Source organism: Neolamprologus multifasciatus, chromosome 22 (genome assembly GCF_963576455.1).
Source record: "Neolamprologus multifasciatus chromosome 22, fNeoMul1.2, whole genome shotgun sequence".
NCBI lineage: Eukaryota > Metazoa > Chordata > Actinopteri > Cichliformes > Cichlidae > Neolamprologus > Neolamprologus multifasciatus.
Genome location: NC_140459.1, coordinates 30,258,152 through 30,282,181, shown reverse-complemented (window position 1 = coordinate 30,282,181; position 24,030 = coordinate 30,258,152). Strand labels below are relative to the sequence as shown.

The window sequence follows — 24,030 nt, the reverse complement described above, 5'->3', positions numbered from 1 at the left end:
GAAGAATCAAGGGCTTTGGCTAGATCTGCCCCTTTGACCTAGGTCAGAGCCACGTCACCAGGCTCCTGATTGGTTGTCGCGGCGCGATTTGACGCTGGAGTTCAGATTTTTCCAACTCAAGCGGTAGACGCGAAACGCGCGTATGCACAAAATGCAACACAAAAACTCACGCGCGTGGTTTTATTCGCGAGTCAAACGCGCCAGACGCGCTACACTGACGCGTGTTTCACGCGTTTTGGCGACGCAAATCTGCTTCCAAATTTTCGCGGGACCCGCAATCGCGTGTCATCGCGCTTTTCCATTGACTTTACATGTAAACCTGATGCTCTATTCGCGTCCATCGCGTTCGGTGTGAACACACCGTAAGTCATCTGCGCCGCGCTACGAGCAGTGATGCAACTATGACACGGATGGCTTTACTGAATGTAAGGTCACTGGTGAACAAGACTTTTATTTTAAATGACTTCTTCCTCTCTTCGGGGCTTGACATCTTGTTCCTGACAGAGACATTGATTCGCCCTGATGACTCCTTCTCCTTCTCGGAGCTTCTCCCCCCTGACTGTTCCTTCGTTAGCTCACCAAGGCTTACGAGTAGAGGTGGTGGCTTAGCCTCAGTTTTTAAAAATATACATAAAGCTCGGCAGCTGCCTTCTCCTACCTACGGTAGCTTTGAAGTTCAATTAGTGGAACTGGTCAATTCTTCTAAAACCTTGTGTGCCGTGGTTTATCAACCGCCGAAGTATAATAAATTTTTTATTCATGATTTTACTGATCTGTTAGGATCTATTTTTGTTGATTATGACTGTGTTCTTATTACTGGTGATTTTAACATTCATATTTGCTGTAAGGATGACCTTTTAGCCACAGACTTTCTTACCTTAACTGACTCTTTTAACCTTGTTCAGTGGGTTAATGGGCCAACCCACTTCAAAGGCCATACCCTCGATTTGGTTTTCTCATATGGCTTGGATATTAGTATTAAGCATATTGATAATGTTGGGATCTCTGATCACTTCCCAGTTATATTTGACACTGATCTGTGTAAGATTGAACTGTTTCCTGAGAATCCCCGACGCCCTATGCGTATTATTAATTATGAATCTGTGACTAAATTTTCTGTGGCTTTTCTCAACTCTGCCTCTACTACTAGCTTTGATCTAAGCTCCAAACATCATACGGTTGACGACATCGCTAATTCTTTGCTATCCATGTGTTCTTCCATCCTTGATACTGTAGCACCGATCAAAATGAAATCTCCTAAAACTAATTCTCAACGTTGGTTTAATGATTCTATGCGTGCCCTGCGGCGTGTATGCCGCCAAGCTGAGAGGAAATGGAAGAAAGATAATCTCCAGGTATCCTTTGATACTTTGCGTTCTAGCCGCCTGGAGTTCTGCTGTATTAGTGTTATTGGATTTGTCCTCAGCCTTTGACATGGTTGACCATAATATTTTATTAACAAGGTTAGAATGCACTGTGGGCATTCGGGGTGAAGCCCTTAATTGGTTCAAATCATACCTTTTGAACAGGTCTTTCTCTGTTACCTTGGGTACTTATTCTTCCTCAACTGCATCCGTATGCTGTGGTGTGCCCCAAGGCTCTGTGCTTGGCCCTATGTTATTCTCATTATATATGCTCCCCCTAGGCTTAATCTTTGAAAAATATAACATTTCTTATCACCTCTATGCCGATGATATACAGATTTATTTTCAATTAGAGGATGACGACATTGCTTCTTCATTGCACTGCTTCCTCGAGTGCATGAGAGAAGTCAGAGAATGGCTTTCAGACAATTCCCTTATCCTGAACGAAAAGAAAACGGAGATTGTGGTGTTTGGCAACCATATCCCCCGGGGCCTATTAGCTGATACCTTTGGTTCCTTTGCTACTGCTTTCTCAGACTCAGTTAGTGACCTAGGGGTTCTGCTGGACAGCTCTTTCAAATTTAATAAACAAGTGTCTTCAGTAATCAAATCTAGTTTTTACCAGCTGCACCTTATTGCTAAGGCTAAGCACCACGTCCCTCACAAAGATCTTGAAAAGCTCATTCATGCTTTTGTGACTTCTAGATTGGATTACTGCAACTCCCTCTACTTTGGTCTTCACTCCGCTCTCCTTCATAGACTTCAGCTTGTCCAGAATGCTGCGGCTCGCCTTCTGACTGGCACTAGAAAGCATGCCTCTATCACCCCAGTTCTTACTGATTTGCATTGGTTACCCATAAAGCATCGCATCGAATTTAAAATATTGTTGCTCACCTTTAAAATTATAAATAATTTAGCCCCTTGTTATCTTGCAGATCCTCTTAGTCTATATGTCCCTGGGCGAGCCCTCAGGTCTTCAGCCCAATTACTCCTGGCTCAGCCTAGATCTAGACTTAAATCTAGGGGTGACCGTGGTTTTGCCCTGGTTGCACCGAATCTGTGGAACAACCTTCCTATCGCTATCCGTGCGTCAGACTCCATTTTATCTTTTAAATCCCGTTTAAAAACTCATTTATTAAACATCGCTTTTCCATCTAGTTAGCGTCCCTGTTTTATATTTGGTTCAATTTCTTATTTATGTACTTTATCTTTTAGCTATATCTGTTCTTAGTAACTTTGTTCTTATATTCCCTTTTATTGTTGTATAATTAGTGCCCTTAACCTGATGACATATGTGGTACCTTGTTAATAGTCTTTTATTTATTGTCTTAATTTTCCTGTTTTTATTGTAAAGCACTTCGGTGTACCACTGGTCTTTTAAATGTGCTATACAAATAAAGTTGTATTGTATTGTATTCACCCTGGCCAAAAAGGCTAAAATGACCAAAGAAAAAGTGGAAAACAGCTAACATGAGAGGTTTTTGGACAAAGTTGGTGTTTTTTCCATTGATTAAGCACTGCTTCCAGCCAAGAGTGATGCCATAAATCCCCTATAGCTGCAGAAAAGGCTAACATTGTTATCTTTTTACAAAAAACAGCTGAACATGAGAGGTTTTTGGACCAATTTTGTGTTCTCCATTCTTTAAGCACCGGTTCGAGCACCGTTTAAGCACCGGCACCGTTTCAAAAGTACCGGTTTGGTACTGGTATCGGATAAAACCTAAACGATACCCGTCCCTAATGAAGACACCCGTGCTGCCAGAAGAAAGTGTGGGAGAGCTGAATGTAAATGGAAGAAGCATAAACTTCAGATGTCATACCAAATATTACAGAATTACTGGAATTCTTATCAGAAAACTGTAAAAAATGCTAAGAGGAAACATTTTGCTGCTATTATTCAGGCAAATTGCCGTAAACCTCATGCCTTATTTAAAACTATTGACATGGTCCCTCATGCTCCACAGACTGTTGGTGTCGTGTCCTCTCAGGAAATTTGTGAAAACTTCCTACACTTCTTTATAGATAAAGTGCCATCTGTGAAAGTGCAGATTTCCCATTCCATTCTCGACCCTTCCTTCCCTGTCCTTAGCTCTGCTGTCTTTGACAGGTTTGAGCCAGTTTCTTTGCTCTGCCTGCAGGAGTTGGTTTCTCACCTGAAGCCCTCAGGTTCCCCTTATGATGCTCTCCTTCCTCGATTTTTCAAAGAGGGTTTTCTCACTATAGCACCACTTTTGATGCTGCCTTTGATACAGTGGATAATAACATTTTAATTTCCCGTTTAGAGCAGTTGGTGGGTGTTAGGAGTACCGCACTGCAGTGGTTTAGATCCTATTTGGCAGAGCGAACTTTGAAACTTGGTGAGTTTGTATCCTCTGCTGCTTCTCTTCAATTTGGGGTCCCACAGGGTTCAGTTGTAGGCCCACTTCTTTTCTCCTACCCCATGGCTCTATTTTCTTTCCACTGTTATGCTGATCACTCCCAGATTTATTTCCCACTTAAAAAGATAAATGGCTTCTCAGTAGACCCTCTGCTCAAAAACCTTGATGAAATAAGGGCCTGGATGGCTTTGGACTTTTTACATTTTAATGAGCAGAAAACAGAAATGATGGTTTTTGGTGGTGCCTCTGAGACAACTACTATAGATCTTGGTTCGCTGGCACAGTATGTTAAACCAGTCATCACTAATCTGGGAGTTAAAATGGAGGCAGATCTTAAACTTGAAAGCCAGGTCAGAGCTGTTGTAAGATCCAGCTTTTTTCATTTGAGGCAATTAGCCAAAATAAAGCCCATCTTATCTAAACAGCTTTTTGAGACAGCCATCCATGCCTTTGTTACATCTAGGCTGGATTATTGTAACACACTTTATTGTGGGGTTAGTGATGCATCCATTAGGCGTCTGCAGGTTGTGCAAAATGCTGCAGCACATCTTTTAACTGGAACAAAAAAAGTCTGAGCACATTATCCCCCATTTTAATTTCACTCCACTGGCTGTTTTAAAATTCTCTTATGGTCGTCTCTTTTAAAACAGCGCATTGCTGTCTTTGGAATCCGTGCATCATCCATGTGGGGGATATGGCCGGCCAGTCGGAGTCTTTGGCAACTGGCCAAGTTTGACTGTGCCATTCCTTCGCAGGACCTCCTCGTTGGTGATGTGGTCAGTGTAGCGGATTTGCAGAATCCTGCGAAGACATCGCTGCTGAAAGACATCGAGCTTGGTGTTGATGCAGGCCGACACTTTCCAAGTCTCACTGGCATAAATGGTGGTTGGGATCACGATCGAATTAAGCAAGCGGAGTTTGATCTTGAGGGAGATGGTTGGGGAAGACCAGATCTTGTTCATCCTCTGAAATACCGCAGCCACCTTTCCAGTGCGGCATTTGACATCCAGCTCCGCATCGCTGTCATGGGAAATCACACTACTGAGGTAGGTGAATTTCTCCACTTCTTCTAGCTGCTGTGTCCCGATGTAGATCCCCCGTCATGGGTCCTTGGAGCTGACATGCATGAGCTCATCCTCAGGCCAATCTTGCCAGCTTCTCTTCTTAGATCGTTCGTTCCTTGTTGTAGCTTCAGCTTGTCTTCCTTGAGTAGGGCAATATCGTCAGCGAAATCAAGGTCGCCAAGACGGTCTTGATCAGACCAATGGGTGCCAGCTCCTATATGGGCACCGGCTCACCGCATGATGTAGTCGAGGGTAACGAGAAAAAGCAGAGGATGCAGGGTGCAGCCCTGCCTGATGCCGGTGGTGATCTCGAAGAAGTCGGTGTGGCCATTTCCGGTCTTAACGCAACAGCATGATCGCAAGAAACTCAAAATGCTGGGTCAAAATGACTCAGAACCGTGACACTAAGCAAACTGCAGCTCCAACAGCAAAAGCTACAGCGTACTTTGTAGGGGTGGGGGAAAAATCGATACTGTGTAGTATCGTGATATTTTGTTTGCTAATAATGCATTGATACAGGGACAGCAGAAATCGATATTTTGTTACAAAAAAGGTTTTTGTGCTCTGACTTCAGAGCTTTTTCTGAGCAGGAATCCTGACATTCCTTCGCTGTCCAAATGTGTTTAACTTTTTTTTGGCAGCAATAAACATGACAGTTTACGTATTTTCATTTAAGACATGTTTTATTTTAATTAAGTTTAAAACTTTTTTATTTAATGTAAAATTATATTTTGTTTTAATTTACCCTCAAATTCTTCAGTTGCTGAAGGGGCTGCATAGTTTTCATAAATTGCATAGTTCAGAATAGCTATAATTGTACCAGATGGTTGCATTCAGTTAAGCTGGACTAGACTGTAATACAAACCGTTCAGTTTGTCAACAATAAAACTGAAATGAGAGAAAGACTGAGTGTGAGACTTTGATATTAGATAAAATGAATATTGATAAAGTTTACCTTTATGTACAGGATCTGAATATCGCAAAATATTTTAAAAAATTGCAATAATATCGTATCGTGCGTTAAGTATTGTGAGATGTATGGTGATTCCCACCTCTAGTACTTTGTAGCTCCACCCACCTGCCAGCGCTAGGTAGTAGGGACAAGCTCATCTCTGTGCTCCTTCCTCCTAACACCATTTAATGGAAGCTGGAAATCTGTCACTAGCTCCATGCTCTACTGTTTCTCCATCGCCATGACGTTTTCTGTCCCTCCTTTCACTAAATGCTCAAGCAAGCTGGTACTGGGATGCCCAGTTCTTCCCTATCCGCCACTCGCAAACACAGCAGCAAGCTTCCTACCACAGAACTGCCAGTTTGTCAGCAAAGATGCACACAAAAAAAGCGAACAAAAAAAGCACTGAGTTGCCAGTTCTCCATTCCTCCATAGCAAATGCAGCACAGAGTTGCCAGGTTCCCAGCCTCTTCCCTCCTTCGCAAAATTCTGCAGCAAACCTCGGCACCGAGTTGACAGGTTCTCAGCCACTTATCCCTCCTTCGCAAATTTGCAAATTCTGCAGCTAACCTCGGTACTGGGTTTCCAGGTTCCTTCATCTTTATTTGCAAAAGCAGCAGCAAGCTTTTTGGTCATCGGGTTGCAATAGCTAAAAAAAAAAAAAAGAATAAAAAAGCTACAGAGTACTCCATCCCTCCGTAGCAAATGCAGCAAACATTGGCACCGGGTTGCCAGGTTCCTTTATCCCTCATTCGCAAAAGCAGTAGCAGCTTTTCTACCATCGGGTTGGCAGTTCTCGGCATAGATGACAAAAAAAAATGTGTTTGTTTTTGCCTGTCCCCATGGAGAAGAGCGAATTTGTTGGACCCTGACGCACTACCACGCATCACGGGGAGAAGGGAGAGGATCACGAAAAGAGACTTGTACTGTGGATAACTGTGTACTTGTTTCCTCACGCACTGTTCGACTCAAGTGAGAGGTCTGCGTCTGGCGCAGATTTGTGGACGATTGTAACAGAGCTCGCAATTGGTGAGTCACGGAGTGACACTTAAGTCTGAGTTCAGACCAAGAAAGTATCAGAAACTAATTAAAGCAGGAGCAGTGAATGCAACGCATGCTACGGCACCTGAGGTTCTAATTCCCAAGCAATATTGTTCCATGAGGAAGAATAAACTTTTCCTGTGAGATGTTCTGATGATTTTTCAGTAAGTTGATTTTATCAGTGAGGTTTGGGTTGTTTTCTTCCTCTATGAGAGAGAGAGAGACGGTTTTATGCTTGGACATGTCTGGAACTGGTCCTAGTATTTGTTATTTTATTATTATGTAAGGTTTACTTTTGTCTTTGCTTTTCTCACAGTGCACTGAGATAAGAAATCTGAGAGGTGTGATCCACCGGTGTGCAAAGTGCTTCTCCATGTTTATAATGGGTTTTGGAGACATTCACTTATATGGGACACTGACCACAAGAGATGGTAAGTCCTGAGTCTAAAAGGATTGCAGCAAGTCAATCCAGTCCAAAATCATAAAGAATTGTTTTCCTTTTAAAAATATGACGTCATCTTGCTGTTGATGGAGACTGGACTAGGTTGCGCATGAGACTCCACTATCAGCAATATCTGGTATGGATGTGTGTGAATGAATGCGTGTGACAGCATCTAGCTTCCCTACAACCGAACTGCCAGTTTCTCCGCATCTATCATGGCAGAAAGCAGCAATGAATCCTTCTAGCCCCGGATACCAAGTTCTCATCTCTCATTTGCGAAGCGGCCAGTTTCTCTGCATGAAAAAAAAGGCACTGGGTTGCCAGCTTCTCTTCCTCTATTCCTCCTATGCAAATACATAGAGCCTCCTTTCGCAAAGCACCGACAAACCTTCGTGGCACCAGGATTCCAAGTTCTGTCCTCTATCGCTCCTAAGACATCCAAACTGCGCAGTTTGGATGTCCCATGGCGTCCCTTCACTTCTCATGTGCTTTCACTAGCATCATCTAGCATCCACCCTCGACACAATCATTCGAGACTGCTCTCTAAGCCGACTCATGGTTCCGACTACTTCTAAACAGCTTATCTACCATGAAGTTCAGTGGAGCTCTGCTCTTTGATGATTTTGGGGGTTATTTTTATAGAAGAGACTTTCCTCTAATCAATCTTTTTGGGAAAGGAGGACCCAAATGGTGGACTGTGACTGAGCTGACTGAGCTACGGCTACAAGCTGGGCAGCTGACTGAGCTACGCTTCAGGTTGGGCAGCAGACTTAATTATGTGCAGGGGTCCAAAGGTGATAGAAATCCCCAGTTCAGCCTCAGACTAGACCCCAGGGTGATTTTCCAACTTTAAAACAGTCTGATTAATGGCTGCACAAACAGTATCAAATTCCACAGTTTTGGTGTTAATGGGCTCTAGTTTGAAAACTCCTGGCTCAGAATGAGCAGAAAAAAAACAGTTTTCTTCACTCCTTGAACAACACACCTCCCCAGGAAAAATAGTCACTGTTTCAGCAGGAAAGTAAGAAATGTCTTTGTTACTCACCACAGCCGGCTGTTCAGGAATCCGTGAATCCGGCTGCGGTGAGGAGCGCCGGCGGTGCAAACGTCACTTCCCTAACGATGCTGGGGCCGGTGTGCCAGGCTGAGAATCCACCAGCGGGCTGGGCCAGTGGGTAGCCTGGGTAGGAAAGTGAAGCCGGAGGGTGGAGAACAGGAAGTCCATGACGATCGGGTTGAGAGAGTCCACTAGCCAGGGAAAATTAAAACGTTTTTCCTTCGGCAGCCTCTCCATGGCGAGACGCAACCCTTAGCCCCGCCTTCTCCCACACATTTTGTAAACTTTGTCCATTAGCTCCCTCCTGAGCCTGTCCTCAGAGTCCACTGGATCCATGTCTGGCGAGATCATTCTGTCATGGTCTGCGTGGGGATGTGGGGAAAGGAGGACTTTGAACAAATGTCGGACTTTGTGTGGTGAACAGTGCGTTTATTTACAGTGCAGTAAATATTCACACAAACAATCCCCGTGCGTTCTCCTGCTTCCGGGTCATAGGTCATTCAACCACAGCTGTATTTAAAAAATGATTTTGAAGGGGAAAATGAAATCTAATTTGCTTTTAGTCCTTGCTTTTATATTTAATTTGTTTGTACTGGAGTGCCCACTTCACATCTCCTTGCTAAACACTGGAGAATCATGCAAAGACTTTGATGTAACAGATTGACCTCTAACAGCAACCATGGACATCGGTGATGAGAAAACCTGTGTTGAGACAGCATTGGTGAGTGTGCTTTCTTACCAGCAGCCCAAATTAGCCAGAACATCTGTAAACATTTACCAAGATCCTCCTCTTTACCTGCCACTGCTACTCTACACTGTGAGTACAGGCTGGACCCCACAGAGTGTGTGCATGTCTGCAGTGAGGATGAACTCTTCCACCTTGAAAGCACAGACGACATGGCAAAAAAGATTGAGACAGCAACAGGAGAACAGGCAGCCGACCAGGAGTGGCATCAGCTCCACAGGCCAAGATTACATCTTCATGTTTAAGAGGTTTGTTATATGAGGGGTGAAACTGTGCAGAGAGAATCCTCAAAGGAACGAGACAGACTGCAGACGTGAGCACAGGATTAGAGGCAGCGCGAACTATCGCATGTCCGCCATGACCTGCCCGAAACTGGAAGTGACGTCATTTTCGCGGAAATGTAGTTTTTTACGGTCCGGGCCTCAATGAGCCTATACTGGTGTTTTTAAAAGTTATGTTTGACTTTATGACTTTCTGTATCGTTTCTGGGATGCTTAGGACTCATATTGCACTGCTGGAAATAGTTTATTTTGATGCATATGCTGCTTTTTTGCAAATTTGCACTATAATATTTATTTTCGTTTTTCCTGCAGTGTATAAAAATTGGTGTATTTCAAAAATAAAACTATGAAGGCACTCAAAATAAATTTCCTGTGGTGGGAAACTATTTTGTTCAACTTTTTTGTATTTACAGTTTTGAGGGATAAGCCTCTTAAATTTCTCTAACTAGAAATATATGTTAAAAAAACAAAAACGATTTTCAATTTTTTTGTAGTTTATTGCACTTCTTTGCAATTTATGTAATCACTATGCACTTAATTCCTACATATTATTAAAATCTAGGCTGTAATGGTTGTATTGATGTATAGCAACTTGAAATGCTCCCAAAAATGGCACTACAGCATGTAAAAATATAATATAAGCTCTGGCGGACTTGGTTCTATGGTAGGTCTTAAAGGGTTAATGTTTCTAGGTCACAAAATAAACTTTTAAGATATTTTCAGGCGAGAATGTAGGTGTGTAAACTTCAAATATCTGCTCGTTTTATCAAGATATCCCATATTAGCAACAGTTGTCTTACGATGTTGCTGCTAGCGCGGCTAGCTAGCTAGCGCGGCTCTTCGCTAAAAAGCACCTTGGCTTACATTGAGACGGCTGACACTCGTTAAACCACCCAAACGCTCGCCAAGAGTCTGTGTCTCGTTGGACTTATTTTTCGTTTATATGGGCCGATGATGCTGGTCGATGTGGAAAAAATAACTGAGTTGTTTGGTGGTGGCTAACGCGGAGCTACAACAGAGGGCAGCTATACACAGGTGTATGACAGAAAGGGCATGCGGGGAAAGAGACATAGGAGGCGGCCGCCGATCGACCGGTGGTGGCTAACGCGGAGCTCAATCGTGGATAAGGGAAACCGAAGGCAGGAGAAGCAAGCGGCTGCCGGTCGGAGCGTGAGGTGAACTGAATTTCAGGTAAGAAGTTATGAACTGCACTCTATTTGGGTCAGATATAAACCGAGTTTAGGTGTAGTTTATTTTCGTTGTGCTGACTTTTTTCAATCACTTACAATAACTCATACTGCGTGCCAGCTAGCACGACGGAGTTTCTATCATTGACTGTAGAAAACATGGACGACGCGACAGCTCCCCAAAAATGAAGCCAAAACGTCTCTATCACCCCCTGGTGTCTGGCTGCAGTATAGGTCATAAACTCCTCCATGTTAGCAGATGGGACTAAAATAAATTAATTCTCCTTAGATAATTTTTTTCCAAAGATTCTTTCTTTTGTTTTCAATAGTTCTCATCACGCTGATTAATGTTCAAGGGGTCTCCTTTCCCATAAGTTTGATTCTAATTCCTACCGCGGTGATGTTAAATTGGGGTGAAACGTCATCATAAGAGCTTTGACTGACAGCTGCAGTCACAGAGAAACTTGCGTATCTCTGTCCGGGAATAGCAGATAGAGCGCAGGCTCTGAGCGGACGCCCAGCGTTTACGCTACGAAAACACGACCGAGTGTTTTAACCTGACAGCCTGAGGTGTTCTTCAGTAAACTGGACTACCCGACAGAAGGACCCGAGGCCCTGCTGCACTTTTTCGGTAAGTTAAACGCATTTGTAAGCTAATCCGTAACTACCGTCCTTAGCTCTGTCCTGAGACCTAGCTAGCTAAAATGAGCACTCGGCTGTCATGGTTTGTTTAGCTAATCTGTGCAGGTGAATGAATTTACTGAAGAAATCAAGAGAAACGCCCCGGGCTGCTCAGTCACTAATTACTGTTACTGTACTTTTATTACAAGTATTATACTGTAAAAGCAACAGGCTGCACCCTGCTGCAGCTCCTGTGCAGAGCTGAATATTAAATATGTGCAAACAACAGCATGTTTTCAGTCTCTTGCTACATCTGTAAAGACGGTAACAATTTTTTTTAAAGCTTGTACTTCAGTAACTCCTCTTTAATCAGGAGCTATGGATTAAAGTACTGTAGTGTACTGTAATACTGAAAAAAATGTAAGAGAAGAACTTCAAATCCTGAGTGTGTGAGGACAGAAGAATCAGCTTTATTTCAATATTGAGGGATAAAATTTATATCTGAGTTTGATGGTTCTGTTGTCTTTGTGATTACAGGAGCTGCCCTCAGATTCAGACCTCAGCCCCATCGAGTGACAGCAGACAGATCATCCAACATGTTCACATGTTAACTGCAAAATGAACTGATGAAAACAGTACAAAGGTTAAAGTACCACATGTGCTGTAGTGAAAGCTGCAGCTGTTTTATTGATGAAGTTAAAGACAAAAAAACAAAAGGATTAATCACTCATGTAACTGTGTCACTATATATCAGCATTAACAAGACCTCAGTTTGGTGTTTCAGAGAGCTGCTGATCTCAGACCTGCACAGCTTCCGTTTTAAACACTTGATGTACTCAGCTGCATGAAGAGCATATGAGATTTTCTCTAACACAATTAAATAAAACCCGATGAAGGTCAAAGGTCGTCACTTGTATGTTGAACTACAAACTTGTCATCTGGAATTTTTTCACAATTTTTTTTACACATAGTGTGTTATTTACCATAAAGTGATTCAGAGTTATTCATATCGGAGTAACCAGAGAGGATCACATATTTTTAAATATATAACTTTATACAGGACTGAATATAATATCTTTATGTAAAAGTCCGGAGCCTCTTGGGAGTATCTGAGTATTTATAACATTACACAAACCAAAGGTCTCATTACAGTGTTGATGAAATGCTGGGTTTATTCATCTCCTACAGAGGAGTGCTGAAGATCATGAGTCCTGCTTGATCAATGCGATGAGCTTCAGTGTTCCTGGTGTTTCTTAAATGACGCCTCTTACAGCGGGTCAACAGAACTTATGGCACAAGACAGCTGTGATGAAAGAAAGGCAAGAAGTTTCTCCAAACCTCTGGATCCAGGAAACCCAGCTTGGTCCTGATGGTCTCCCTCACTAGTTTCTCTCCAGGGTGAAAGTAGCTGTTGATATAATATGGACTCTATTATTAAATGAAAAAAACAAATTAGACTACACTACTGAAACCTGCTGCTGTTTTTAAAGTCTCCATGTTACCAGGCTGTAGAGGGCTCTGAAGATTTAAACAGTTTTAGATCCATTACACTCAGTCTTATGTTAAAATCTCAAAGGACAGCATTATATTTTTGATATTAACAGTAACTCTGGGCCTCTGTAGAGTGTGCAGCTGATCTCATCGCGGTCTAAAAATGGATAAAAAAACAACAACAAGCGTTGAAGACTATTAAGAGTAGCAGGTGTGTAGCATCGCTAACTAGCTAGCAACAAGCCTCCAACACAGTGCGTATGCTAGCGGCTAATCTAGCAAACGAATTAACAACACAGTGATTTTAGAACTATAAGATGATGAGCTTTTTTATAACAGTGACATGGTTGTATTTACCTTAATTAAACGAGTCGTCAGTCGCGGTAAACCAGCAAAAAAACTCGAGCAGCCGGGCTACGTAAAAAGTGTAGGGGGGCGTGTTTGCGGTCACGTCCAGCAGGTGTGTGGGCGGGAGCGTTACACAGTCGCTCCACCTCAAGTCACTACTGCGCAGACTCTGGCTCCAAATTTGCAAGATGGCAGCCTCCACAAGCGGGATATTTTGGCTTCATTTTTGCAAAATGGTAGGAGGCGTGGTCGCGTCGTCCATGTTTTCTACAGTCAATGGTTTCTATACAGCTGTGTGCGCTAAGTTACTGATGTTGAACTTTATGACAGCCTCCCCTGTCATTCTCTCGCCTGTTGAAACTTCAATCATGAAACTGATCAATGATCGGCTTTTCTCTCTTGTTTGTTTATCGTGCTAAACAACAGCAGCACGTTTAGATGTCCTTACTGAATCATCAGAGCTGAACTGGTGATGGAGAAACAAGTTTACCTTTTAGGTGACATGAAGGGAAGTTATGAACTGTTTCTGAGAGACGAATAACACAATATTCTTTTTTGTGTAGCTGACAGCTGGTAACTGTGCAGGGGCAGATCTAGCAAAACTTTTGCCAGGGGGCCAGGTAGAGCATTAACAGGGAAAGGGGGCACAAAGATATACTTTTCTTTCTTACTCTCATATAAAATATTTAGCTTTTATTAAATAGTTAACTGAATCTTACAACCAAAGTTTGTATAATAATACACAAGATTGGCTGTAGACCATTGTTAATCATTCAGAACACTGTGTAAAAATAACAAAAAACAAAAAGTGAATGCAAAAGTGCACAAATATTTATTTTACGTGTTTGATGTGTGTGGCGGGGTGTGGTCTGCAGTGCCGCTGCAGGGGAGGTGGACCCAACTCAGCGGCATCTGCAATCACGCCTCTCAGGCGTAAAGTCTGTGCTCTCTCGGCTGTTTTTTTGGGTGTGTGTTGGGCTGTGAGTTGAAAAGCTACAGCCGGCTGTGTGGGTACATCAACCAGGTGTGAAAAGTTGTCCATAACGTAATGCTTCGAAGCGTGTTCATGCAAACATTGTCGGGTCTGCCGTGGTACAATGGGACTTCTGCTCATGAACCTCTGTGCACAGCGTCTGCAAATCGGGGCTGTATGAAGTCTCTGTGTCATTAGTTTGACTTAAATTATCTCATGGTCTAATGCTAGCTTTGGAGTTTTCCGCCAACAGCACGGGGGTGGACCAGTGCGCAGACCAAGAGGCGGGAGAACCAGACATCGCCAGTTAACGTTTAAGGTGTCAGTACTAAGGAATCCGACACTGACACACTACCGATCTCATAGGGGTAATCAATATTTATTTTAATATTAATTATTTGGAGTGATGGGTTTGAAAAAAGAGAATTACATCATGGTGTCAGCTGTTTACAAATTGTAGAATTTGGCATTAGATTTTTAGCACCTTTGCAATCTTTATTTCCTTGCACCAATAAGTTGATGTTGAGACACTACAATGTGACAATTTACCCTTTTCCGTTTTTAGGGAAAGTTCTAAATGGCATTGCCAGCTAATTTGGTTTAAATTTGATTACAGATGCCACTCCTGCTACTCGGGTGGTCGTTCCTGTAAACCTAAATGCCACTGAATTCAGGCAGGCACTACGGGACAATATTGCAGACATACCTTTGCAGTTCGATCTATGCAAAGTGAATGGACAGCGGCTCATTCTTCCTCTTGAAGAGGAGACGCCCCGAGAAATTAGAGCAAGAAACCTACTGGGTCCCCCAAACTTTATATCCGTCCAAAGGTATTCAAATGTTCCACTCGGGTGGCTGATATGGCATAATTGTCACTATTACTGTAACCCTAGTATTGTATAAGACATCTTTAACATGTTACTGCTCAGAATAATAAATGCTGTGATTTTACCCAAAGGATTTGAGACATTCATCTGATCACTATGCCAGATGGCTATGCTTAAACAATGCCCCGTCAGTTGATTCACTGTTAATAACAGAAATGCAGTAGAGCAAGCTTGAACTGTGGTCTAACAGTTTTTTAGGGTTAGGGTCATTTTGTTCTTGTAATCCCAGTTTCCTGGGTTTTGGCTTTTTCATTGTCTTTTGTTAATGTCCTTAACCTTTCATTTATTTATTTATTTACTTATTTATTTATTTTCCCCTCAGTTATCCTAAGTTCTACCTACCCAAAGACTGATCTTCTGTCGTTATGCTTTCATTCATTTTAGGTGGGGCTGTTTTGGTTCTTGTCTTTGACTTGTCCTCTGTTCTTGTTTGTCATTTGTTGTTCCATTTCTTTTATATTTTAATACTCTGGTGTTTTAGATTACAGAAGCCAATGAGGACTCAACTGGTGGAGAAGTTGTGCAGTCTGAAATGGCAATGTAAGTGTTTGACAACTGCCTTTGGACTGTAGCACTGTAAATGCATTACACCCTCTCATCATCAGTATTTACCATATTGCAGTGTGCTGCATGACACCGAGACACCTCACCATGGCAGGCACAATGTACAGGAGCCAGAGGTTATCAGGTAAATGGCACTCTGTTTGTTTATGAGTTGGAATTTTAATCTTAAACTATTGCAAAATTTTATTTATTTTTTTGGTAAAACAACTGTTGTACAAACTAATTCTATCATTATTATAACTTGGATCATTTTGTGTAGTTTAGATCAATAAATATCTGCATTGGGGTCCTCTTCCTGCTATGAAATATTTCTGCTATTCCTTTGCAGTGGTCTGCATGAAAACCATACAGCTCATTCTAGTAGGCATGGTCTCCAGGAACCAGAGGTTAACAGGCAAGTGGTACACAGCAAATTCAAAAGTGTTAAATGTTTTGGTGTTAGTAGTCTTAGAGTTAATTTTACTCTAAGTAGAGTCACATTCTTTTAATGTAACTCTGAGGTGTAAAATGATAGTAGTTAAAATTGAGTGTTAAAAATGAGTGTTTCTATTTCAAATCTGGAGGTGTTACAATGGAAACATTAACTCTTGACCTCTTAACTCTGAACTCCTACAGGCGCTATGACACCAATAGAGTAAATTCACAGACTCCGCCCCCAGCACGGCTCCAATCGAAGCTGAAGTGAAGCCGTTTCAGAACATTTTGCTCTACATATTTGAGTTGTTTGCCATGCTTGGTAAGTCATGTTTTCAAAGATTGTTTCAATTATTATTATTAGCTTTTACTTCTGTGGCTCTTTGGAGTTGAGACAAAGCTGTGTGGAAGGCATTAGCCATGTTGCTCGGTGATAGCATAATATTCTGTTTTAGCTAGCTGAAAGGTATTGTTTGCGGGCAAATACCACAGCCTTGAAAAAAAGCTTGCATGTGAATTTTCAGTCAAATTTCTTGGTCAAATACACTTAAAACAATGTCTAGAATGTGAAATGTTGATATAATGGTGCTACTTGAAGCCTGAAAACGATCTCCCATAAAAAACGAGCAAACAGCAGTAGCAGATGTCCCGAGTCCCGACTGAGTTCTACGTTAGCATTTAGATCCCTCCAGAGTTTTGTGCACACGGTTTAGGTAAAAATGAAAAAGGTTGAGGTTTTACATTTAGTTCAGTATTACCTGTTGTCTGTGTCCTTGTCTTTTGGGAAAATACTTTACACAAGTAATGGCTCAAAAAGGATTCCTTTTTTTTTTACTGTGCTGCAATTGATTTGTGCCATTAATTAGTGTCAACTAATTTTTATTCAATCTCCACATAGGATATGCTTGTGAAGATGGAATATGGGGGAGAGCAGAAGTGCGTTGAAGTTCCACAAAGTGATGACTGAAGGACATGCATATTGTATTTTGTATTTATTGAAATAAGTGATGAGAATGCTGTTATTTGCATTTACCAGCTCACCTATGTCAGACCTTTTGATAAACGAAATTCTAATGAAAGTGAGAACATGTACACTGTTACATCTTTCAGAAAATGTTTTGAAATTGTGGTGCACAGTTCAGAATAAATGTTTTTCAAAAACCATTGCGTCTTTTAGTAAATGTTTATTTCCAAAATAAATTTCTAGAAGTTCAGAACAGTAAAATTCCCGCTTTTTAGAATTAATTAGAAGATAACTCTTATGTAGTTAAACTAAAATACTCTTTGAGAGTTAATATATAAACTCTTAACACCAAGTGTTAAATTATCAACTCCAGAGAGATTTGGTGTTTAACACTAAATCAGAGTTAACATACCAACTCTCCAAAAAGAGTTAAATTAACACTCTCTGGTGTGGACCCATATAGACACTTTAAAAGTGTTGAAATCAAATCTGACAGTGTTAATTTGGACATGCTGGATTTGCTGTGTAGTTGTTGAATAACATGCCAAAACTTAAGTGTAAACTGGAACTTATAAAGCACACACCATAGGTAAATAGACACTCAATAAGTACAATATACGGGGTGAGACCAGCGAATATTAAAATTTTAAAGGTTGCATGTGATAACTGATAACATTTATGTGCTCTGAATATAGACCAATGGTTTAATTGCCTCATTCGGTTTCTGTTTTGCTTTTTCATGTTTTTCAGATTTGTTGATGTCGTGATTTTGGTATTTTTAATTGCTGAAAATGCATCGATAACACTTTAGTCAGCCTGACCATTCAGACACTTGGAACTACAAATCACCCAAACTATTCCCAGTAAATGGGCACTGGAGTGGCAGTTCCTTATGTTTCACAAAAAAAGGAAAAGAAGACACTGCTGCCCTGTGATAATCTTTTGTGCGCAAGGAAAACTGCACTGTCAAAACTTGAAAGTTGCATTGTATAGTTTATTGATCCATTTTGGCAACCAATAACAAGATCCATTTTTGTTGCTTCATGCTGCTTGTCTCTCGAATTAAAAAAAACAAAACAAAAGGCCCATCTCAGTGCAGGCTGGTCTTATACCAGTCTCTTAAGTTATCAAAAATAGCCCTGAAATTCTTCCTGGCTGACTTGATAAGATAAACAACAAAACAATGAAGTGAGCATTAACCTACAAATAAAAAATGATTAACCCAAAAATAGAAGTAAACTAACAACAAACTTTATATTTTAATATTCTGAAATTTGTTAAAATACAAATGGCTCCAACAGATGCAATCAAGGACCACGTGGCCATTTTAAGTGGCTGTATCTATACAGTAAAAGAATGTGAAATCAGATTCTTTTATCAGATGAGTCATTACATTTCAGTATGTATACATGATATTAAAAAAATCAAATGCATTTGTTCTGTTTAGGGAAGAGTTTTACATAGACTCTGCAGAGTCAGAAGTATCAGACCTGGATGAGGCTGTCCTGGCTTCCCCTGAACAAAATGATTCACATGTATGTCTCATGAACAACACTGCCAGAACTGCTGTTATTGTACAATAATAGCCCGACGAAGGAAAATCCTACATAGTGCCTGCATGGCACTTTCTAAGTCATATTATGCCTGGCATAAATTGCCAAATATTGAATTTGTTGGTGAAATGGCCAATGATTATGGAGGCCCAAGGCGGGAATTTTTTCGGTAACCCATTCCCATCTCTCCCACACAATAATAGAATGCGTGAATGTGTTTTTTGTTGTTGCAAAGATGAAATCACAATTTGACTCAATTTTTTAAGTTTTTTTTTTTTCTTCTATCTTTTCCTGCAGCTTACTTATGGTCGAAACTCAGAATTCCCTAGGGATTTTTGAGGGGAAGCCTGGCAGTCTGTTGTTCAGCTATAGCCAGCAGTTGCTGTCAAGCAACAAGTTTTATACGGCTGGAAAACTGATTGCTTGGTCCATAGCGCACAATGGGCCAGGGCCACGGTGTATCAACAGACACCTGTTCTGTATGATGTGTGGCCAGAAGACATCTCTTGATGACTTCGATGTAGAGGTCTTCATGGACGAAGACATCAAACAGAACATAGAAAAGGTAAAGCTGTGTGCATGCTGAGGTGTAATTAAATTCAATGAAACACAATGCATAGCTTAACTCATCAGTGGAACGTCTCAAAATGTAAGTACACTTAGTGAATGCTTTAAACATATGTATTTATGGAGGTGCCTGATTTTCAAGGTTTCCAACTGCAGCCCCCCAGAAGACCTGGCAGACTTGAAAAGTCACCTTGGGGACTGGATTGCAGGCTGTGGTATCCCTGACATCTACACTGCCACACTACTTGATGTTAAGAGGATAAGGGGCGAGATTGTATCTCATTTTGCGTTTCACAGGTGAGAATTTGCTAGAAAATTACAAAGTAATTTGCTGGTCAGTGCTCGTCTTCCCATTGTGTTCCCCCCTAATAGTTAACACTTAAACAAATCATCAATCTGCTGAGTTGATATCTGTATTCCAGTGAAACAAAACAAAAAGTTTTGTTTTGTCAATTTAAACACCACCTTAGGTGTTTAAATTGATTTTTTGCTATGTTGTATGAATTGAGAGTACAATCTGTGGTCAACAGGGTTGCCAGCATGATTCAGCAGTTTGTTGCCGGTATGGACTCGTGTGGTCAGTTCTGGCAAATAGTGAAGAGATGCTGGAAGCAGTTCCTTCCTGTATTTACAAATGCAGGAAATAAACTTACAAGGAACAGCTTCCAGGATCTCTTCACCATTGGATGGAGTCCAGCTGGAAGTAACAGACGTGAAGAAGAGGAAGCCACCATCTTTCAGTGGGAATGGTGGCTTATGGCCATTCAGGGTGAGTACATAGAATACAACACGTCTTGTTTCTGTTTGAATTGCTTCAGGCATTTCATGTTAAATACAGTGTCCACAATACAAAATACAGACAACTAAATCGAAACAACACTTAGGTGCAATAAAACCTTAGAACTTTGCAAAATCCACACCTTCTTAGAGCATATGAGGAAGTTTTTGATTATTTTACCTTTTAGGTAAGGTATTTGAAAGGAAACCACCTACAACAAATATTTTTGGAAGATTATTTCTTTTATCCTCTGTCATCTCTACCAGATCTTGCTTGTTTAGACTGATAGGATGTAATTTGATTTTCATTGTGATTTCTGATAAAACATTAATTTTATTACATGACCGAAAACTTCTCCTAACACTAAAATATTAAATAGTTATATTACATACTTGTATTTAAAATATGGTAAAATTTAGGATTCAATTGTATTAGCACATCTGAGAATTAAGTAAATGGTAAAGGGCCTGTATTTGTATAGCGCTTTACTAGTCCCTAAGGACTAGAGTCAGTCTTTCACCCATTCACACACACATTCACACACTGGTGATAGCAAGCTACATTGTAGCCACAGCCACCCTGGGGCGCACTGACAGAGGCGAGGCTACCGGACACTGGCGCCACCGGGCCCTCTGACCACCACCAGTAGGCAACGGGTGAAGTGTCTTGCCCAAGGACACAACGACCGGGACTGTCCGAGCCGGGGCTCGAACCGGCAACCTTCCAAATACAAGACGAACTGCCAACTCTTAAGCCACGATCGCCCCCAGTATTTTTGCAGTGTTTAAGACAGGTTTCAAATTGTGTTATTCTGTCTCCCTTTGAGACAAACGTCATTTGTTAATTAGATGCACTGCCTAACTAGAAGAACCTTCAGATATTCCATTGACTATAACGAAACCTCCTGTATATTAGTGTCCTAGGGTAATCGAGTGGTGCAATGACAACACCCACGCAAATGTGACATCACTAGAAAGCCAATGTACTCTTGCAAGGACAGAATAAATAACTTTAAAAAAAACAAAAACATACACATTGCATAAACAGTCCTTGACATATAGGTCTGACTCGGAGGACCAAAATTAATTTCCTGTCTTAGGAGGGCAGGATTGCTTTGAGTAATTCTTTTTTTAATACAATGCTTTGCAATATTGGTTTTGCCTAACAACCTGTTTTTGACTCCAAAATAGTCATTAACACAACTGCTCTACTATGCAGTCAGTGTAACTGATTATAAATCTACACATTGCACCTTATTTAACACTTGTATGTATTTTAACAGAGCAAGAGGTGGACCACACGTTTGAAGAGCTGCTGGTCTTTATACCTGGGGCTGACTTACTTCCACCACTGGGGTTCTCACAGTCCTGCAACATAAACTTTTACGATCAGGAGTCAGGGATGCGGCGCATCCCATACGCATCAACGTGCAGCTTATCCCTGTATCTCCCAAGAGGTGTTGCAGATGAAGATCAATTCAAAGATCTTATGAACAATGCATTAAAAGGATCCCTGGGATTTGGAAAGGTGTAGCTGCATACATGAACTGATGCTGGGAAGCTGTGGTTAAAACCTGTGGCCTTTTGGGATGAAGTTGTTATTGTAAGTGTTCTTAAAGGGGATTGCTCCTCGCACTCAGGCTTCTTAAAGATTTTACATTTTAAAAGTGTTTTTACAAATGACTGTTCATTGTGTATATAGTTATATTTATAGTCCAGTTAAGACAACTAGGGTATGCATGCATCAAGCCATGCAAAATAAGTGGTGTTCAGAGTTTTTCCAGGAAATAGTTCAAATGACAATTCATCTAGAAATATTCTTTTGAAAGATTGTTGTTTATGTTCAATTATAGTACACTGCATAGAGTGTTTTTTTTAATTTTATTTATTTATTCATTTATTTATTTTCAAGATGTACAAGAGATGCCAGACAAACTTTGAACTAAAAGACACTGACTTTTGTAAAATAAAATATTGTAATGTGGTGTCTTGTCTATTTAAAAATTAAATTTGAGGCTTACCTGTAGGAGCCATATGAGTTGTTCCTTTTTTGACTAAGTGGGTTGGTTTAAATGGACTCACTGCACGGGTGTGGGGCGTGTCTCATGGGTGTGGTAGATGATAAATGTGGTTGCACTCACCTGTTCACGGCACCTGATGTTGATGAGCAGAAAGGTAGGGTGAGCATGAGGCAAAACTTTCTGTTGAGCGCAGCTTGAATGATTTTGATGTATTTTGACTGTAACTTGATGGTTTTTGTATATTTGAGCACTAATTGATGTCATAGGCCAAGTTTGGCATAGTAGTTAGTGCAGTTATTGGTGAGTTGCAGTTATTTGTTTGTGCAGTCTGTGCATTTGTTTAAAAGTGGGGGAAAATCCACTTCATATTAATTAAGTATCAATCAAATCAGATGGGGACATTTTTGACCCCGGAGGACCACAGGTGGGATTATGTGCTGCCATTTAAAATTTATAAACACTTGAAGAAAAACTTTCTCACTAAAGTTCAACATGCAGCATTCTTTAGCTAGACAAATAGTCAAAATTATCTAAACAATTAAATATTTAATCTTCTTGTTTTATTTTCGCTTAAAAAAACAGGGTGTATTTTTTGTAAACAAGGTCTGGTGGCCCTAAAATGTATAATGTTGGGTAAATTTTGTGTTAATGTGTTGGTCTTAAGCATTGACTATAGAAAAGATGGATGACGCGACCACGCCTCCTACCATTGTGCAAAAATGAAGCCAAAATATCCCGCTTGTGGAGGCTGCCATCTTGCAAATTTGGAGCCAGAGTCTGCGCAGTAGTGACTTGAGGTGGAGCGACTGTGTAACGCTCCCGCCCACACACCCGCTGGACGTAACCGCAAACACACACCCCTACACTTTTTACGTAGCCCGGCTGCTCGAGTTTTTTAGCTGGTTTACAGCCAGTGACGACTTGTTTAATTAAGGTAAATACAACCATGTCACTGTTATAAAAAATACACACAGCTTATCATCTTATAGTTCTAAAGTCATTCTGTTGTTAATTCGTTTGCTAGAATAGCCGCTAGCATACGCACTGTGTTGGAGGCTTGTTGCTAGCTAGTTAGCGATGCTACACACCTGCTACTCTTAATAGTCTTCAACACTTATGGGTTTTTTTTTTTTTAAATCCATTTTTAGACAGCGATGAGATCAGCTGCACACTCTACAGAGGCCCAGAGTTACTGTTAATATCAAGAATATAATTCTGTCCTTTGAGATTTTAACATAAGACTGAGTGTAATGCATCTAAAACTGTTTAAATCTTCAGAGCCCTCTACAGCCTGGTAAAATAGAGACTTTAAAAACATCAGCAGAACGTTTCAGTAATGTAGTCTAATTTGTTCTTTTCATTTAATAATAGAGTCCATAATATATCAATAGCTACATTCACACTGGAGATAAACTAGTGAGGGAGACCATCAGGACCAAGCTGGGTTTCCTGGGTCCAGAGGTTTGGAGAAACTTCTTCCCTTTCTTTCATTACAGCTGTCCTGTGCCAGACGTTCTGTTGACCCGCTGTAAGAGGCATCATTTAAGAAACACCAGGAAGACTGAAGCTCATCGCATTGATCAAGCAGGACTCATGATCTTCACCAGCAGCTCCCTCACAGGGAAATCTTCAGCACTCCTCCGTAGGCCCGCCCTATAAACCCAGCATTTCATCAACACTGTGATGAGACCTTTGGTTTGTGTAATGTTATAAATACTCAGATACTCCCAAGAGGCTCCGGACTTTTACATAAAGATATTATATTTAGTCCTGTATAAAGTTATATATTTAAAAATATGTGATCCTCTCTGGTTACTCTGGTATGAATAACTCTGAATCACTTTATGGTAAAAAACACCCTGTGTGTGTGGGGGGGGGGGGGGGGGGTGGGGGGGAAGAAAAAAAAAAAAAAAAAAAAACTGAAAAAATTCCAGATGACAAGTTTGTAGTTCAACATACAAGTGACAACCTTTGACCTTCATCAGGTTTTATTTAATTGTGTCAAAGAAAATCTCATGCTCTTCATGCAACTGAGTACATCAAGTGTTTAAAACGGAAGCTGTGCAGGTCTGAGATCAGCAGCTTTGTGAAACACCAAACTGAGGTCTTGTTAATGCTGATATATAGTGACACAGTTACATGAGTGATTAATCCTTTTGTTTTTTGTCTTTAACTTTATCAATAAAACAGCTGCAGCTTTCACTACAGCACGTGTGGTACTTTAACCTTTGTACTGTTTTCATCAGTTCATTTTGCAGTCCCATACGGTAAAAAAATACATTTTTCCTGGCCAAAATATATTTCAAATATATGGTAAATATATGTTGTATTTGTGATGC

General features: G+C 40.9%; 1 protein-coding gene and 1 long non-coding RNA gene across 4 annotated transcripts; both read left to right on the top strand.

Annotated features, from left to right (window-relative positions):
- Nucleotides 1-11,152: 11,152 nt before the first annotated feature.
- On the top strand, nt 11,153-15,799 carry LOC146493724 (uncharacterized). 2 transcript variants are annotated; one of them, XR_014871792.1, is made up of 5 exons: nt 11,153-14,312; nt 14,561-14,774; nt 15,313-15,371; nt 15,454-15,519; nt 15,724-15,799. It is a non-coding gene; the product is annotated as an uncharacterized LOC146493724 (long non-coding RNA). The 2 variants fall into 2 exon arrangements; XR_014871791.1 differs by having other exon boundaries at nt 14,561-15,371.
- On the top strand, nt 15,800-23,567 carry LOC146493723 (G2/M phase-specific E3 ubiquitin-protein ligase-like). 2 transcript variants are annotated; one of them, XM_085147695.1, is made up of 6 exons: nt 15,800-16,131; nt 16,708-18,495; nt 18,624-18,891; nt 19,036-19,190; nt 19,424-19,662; nt 20,954-23,567. In XM_085147695.1, the coding sequence occupies exons 2-6, from the start codon at nt 18,311-18,313 to the stop codon at nt 21,202-21,204; spliced, it is 1,098 nt and encodes a 365-aa protein (XP_085003821.1). In that variant the 5' UTR covers nt 15,800-16,131; nt 16,708-18,310; the 3' UTR covers nt 21,205-23,567. The 2 variants fall into 2 exon arrangements, with proteins under 2 accessions (XP_085003821.1, XP_085003820.1); XM_085147694.1 differs by having other exon boundaries at nt 15,800-18,495.
- The last annotated feature ends 463 nt before the right edge of the window (nt 23,568-24,030 follow it).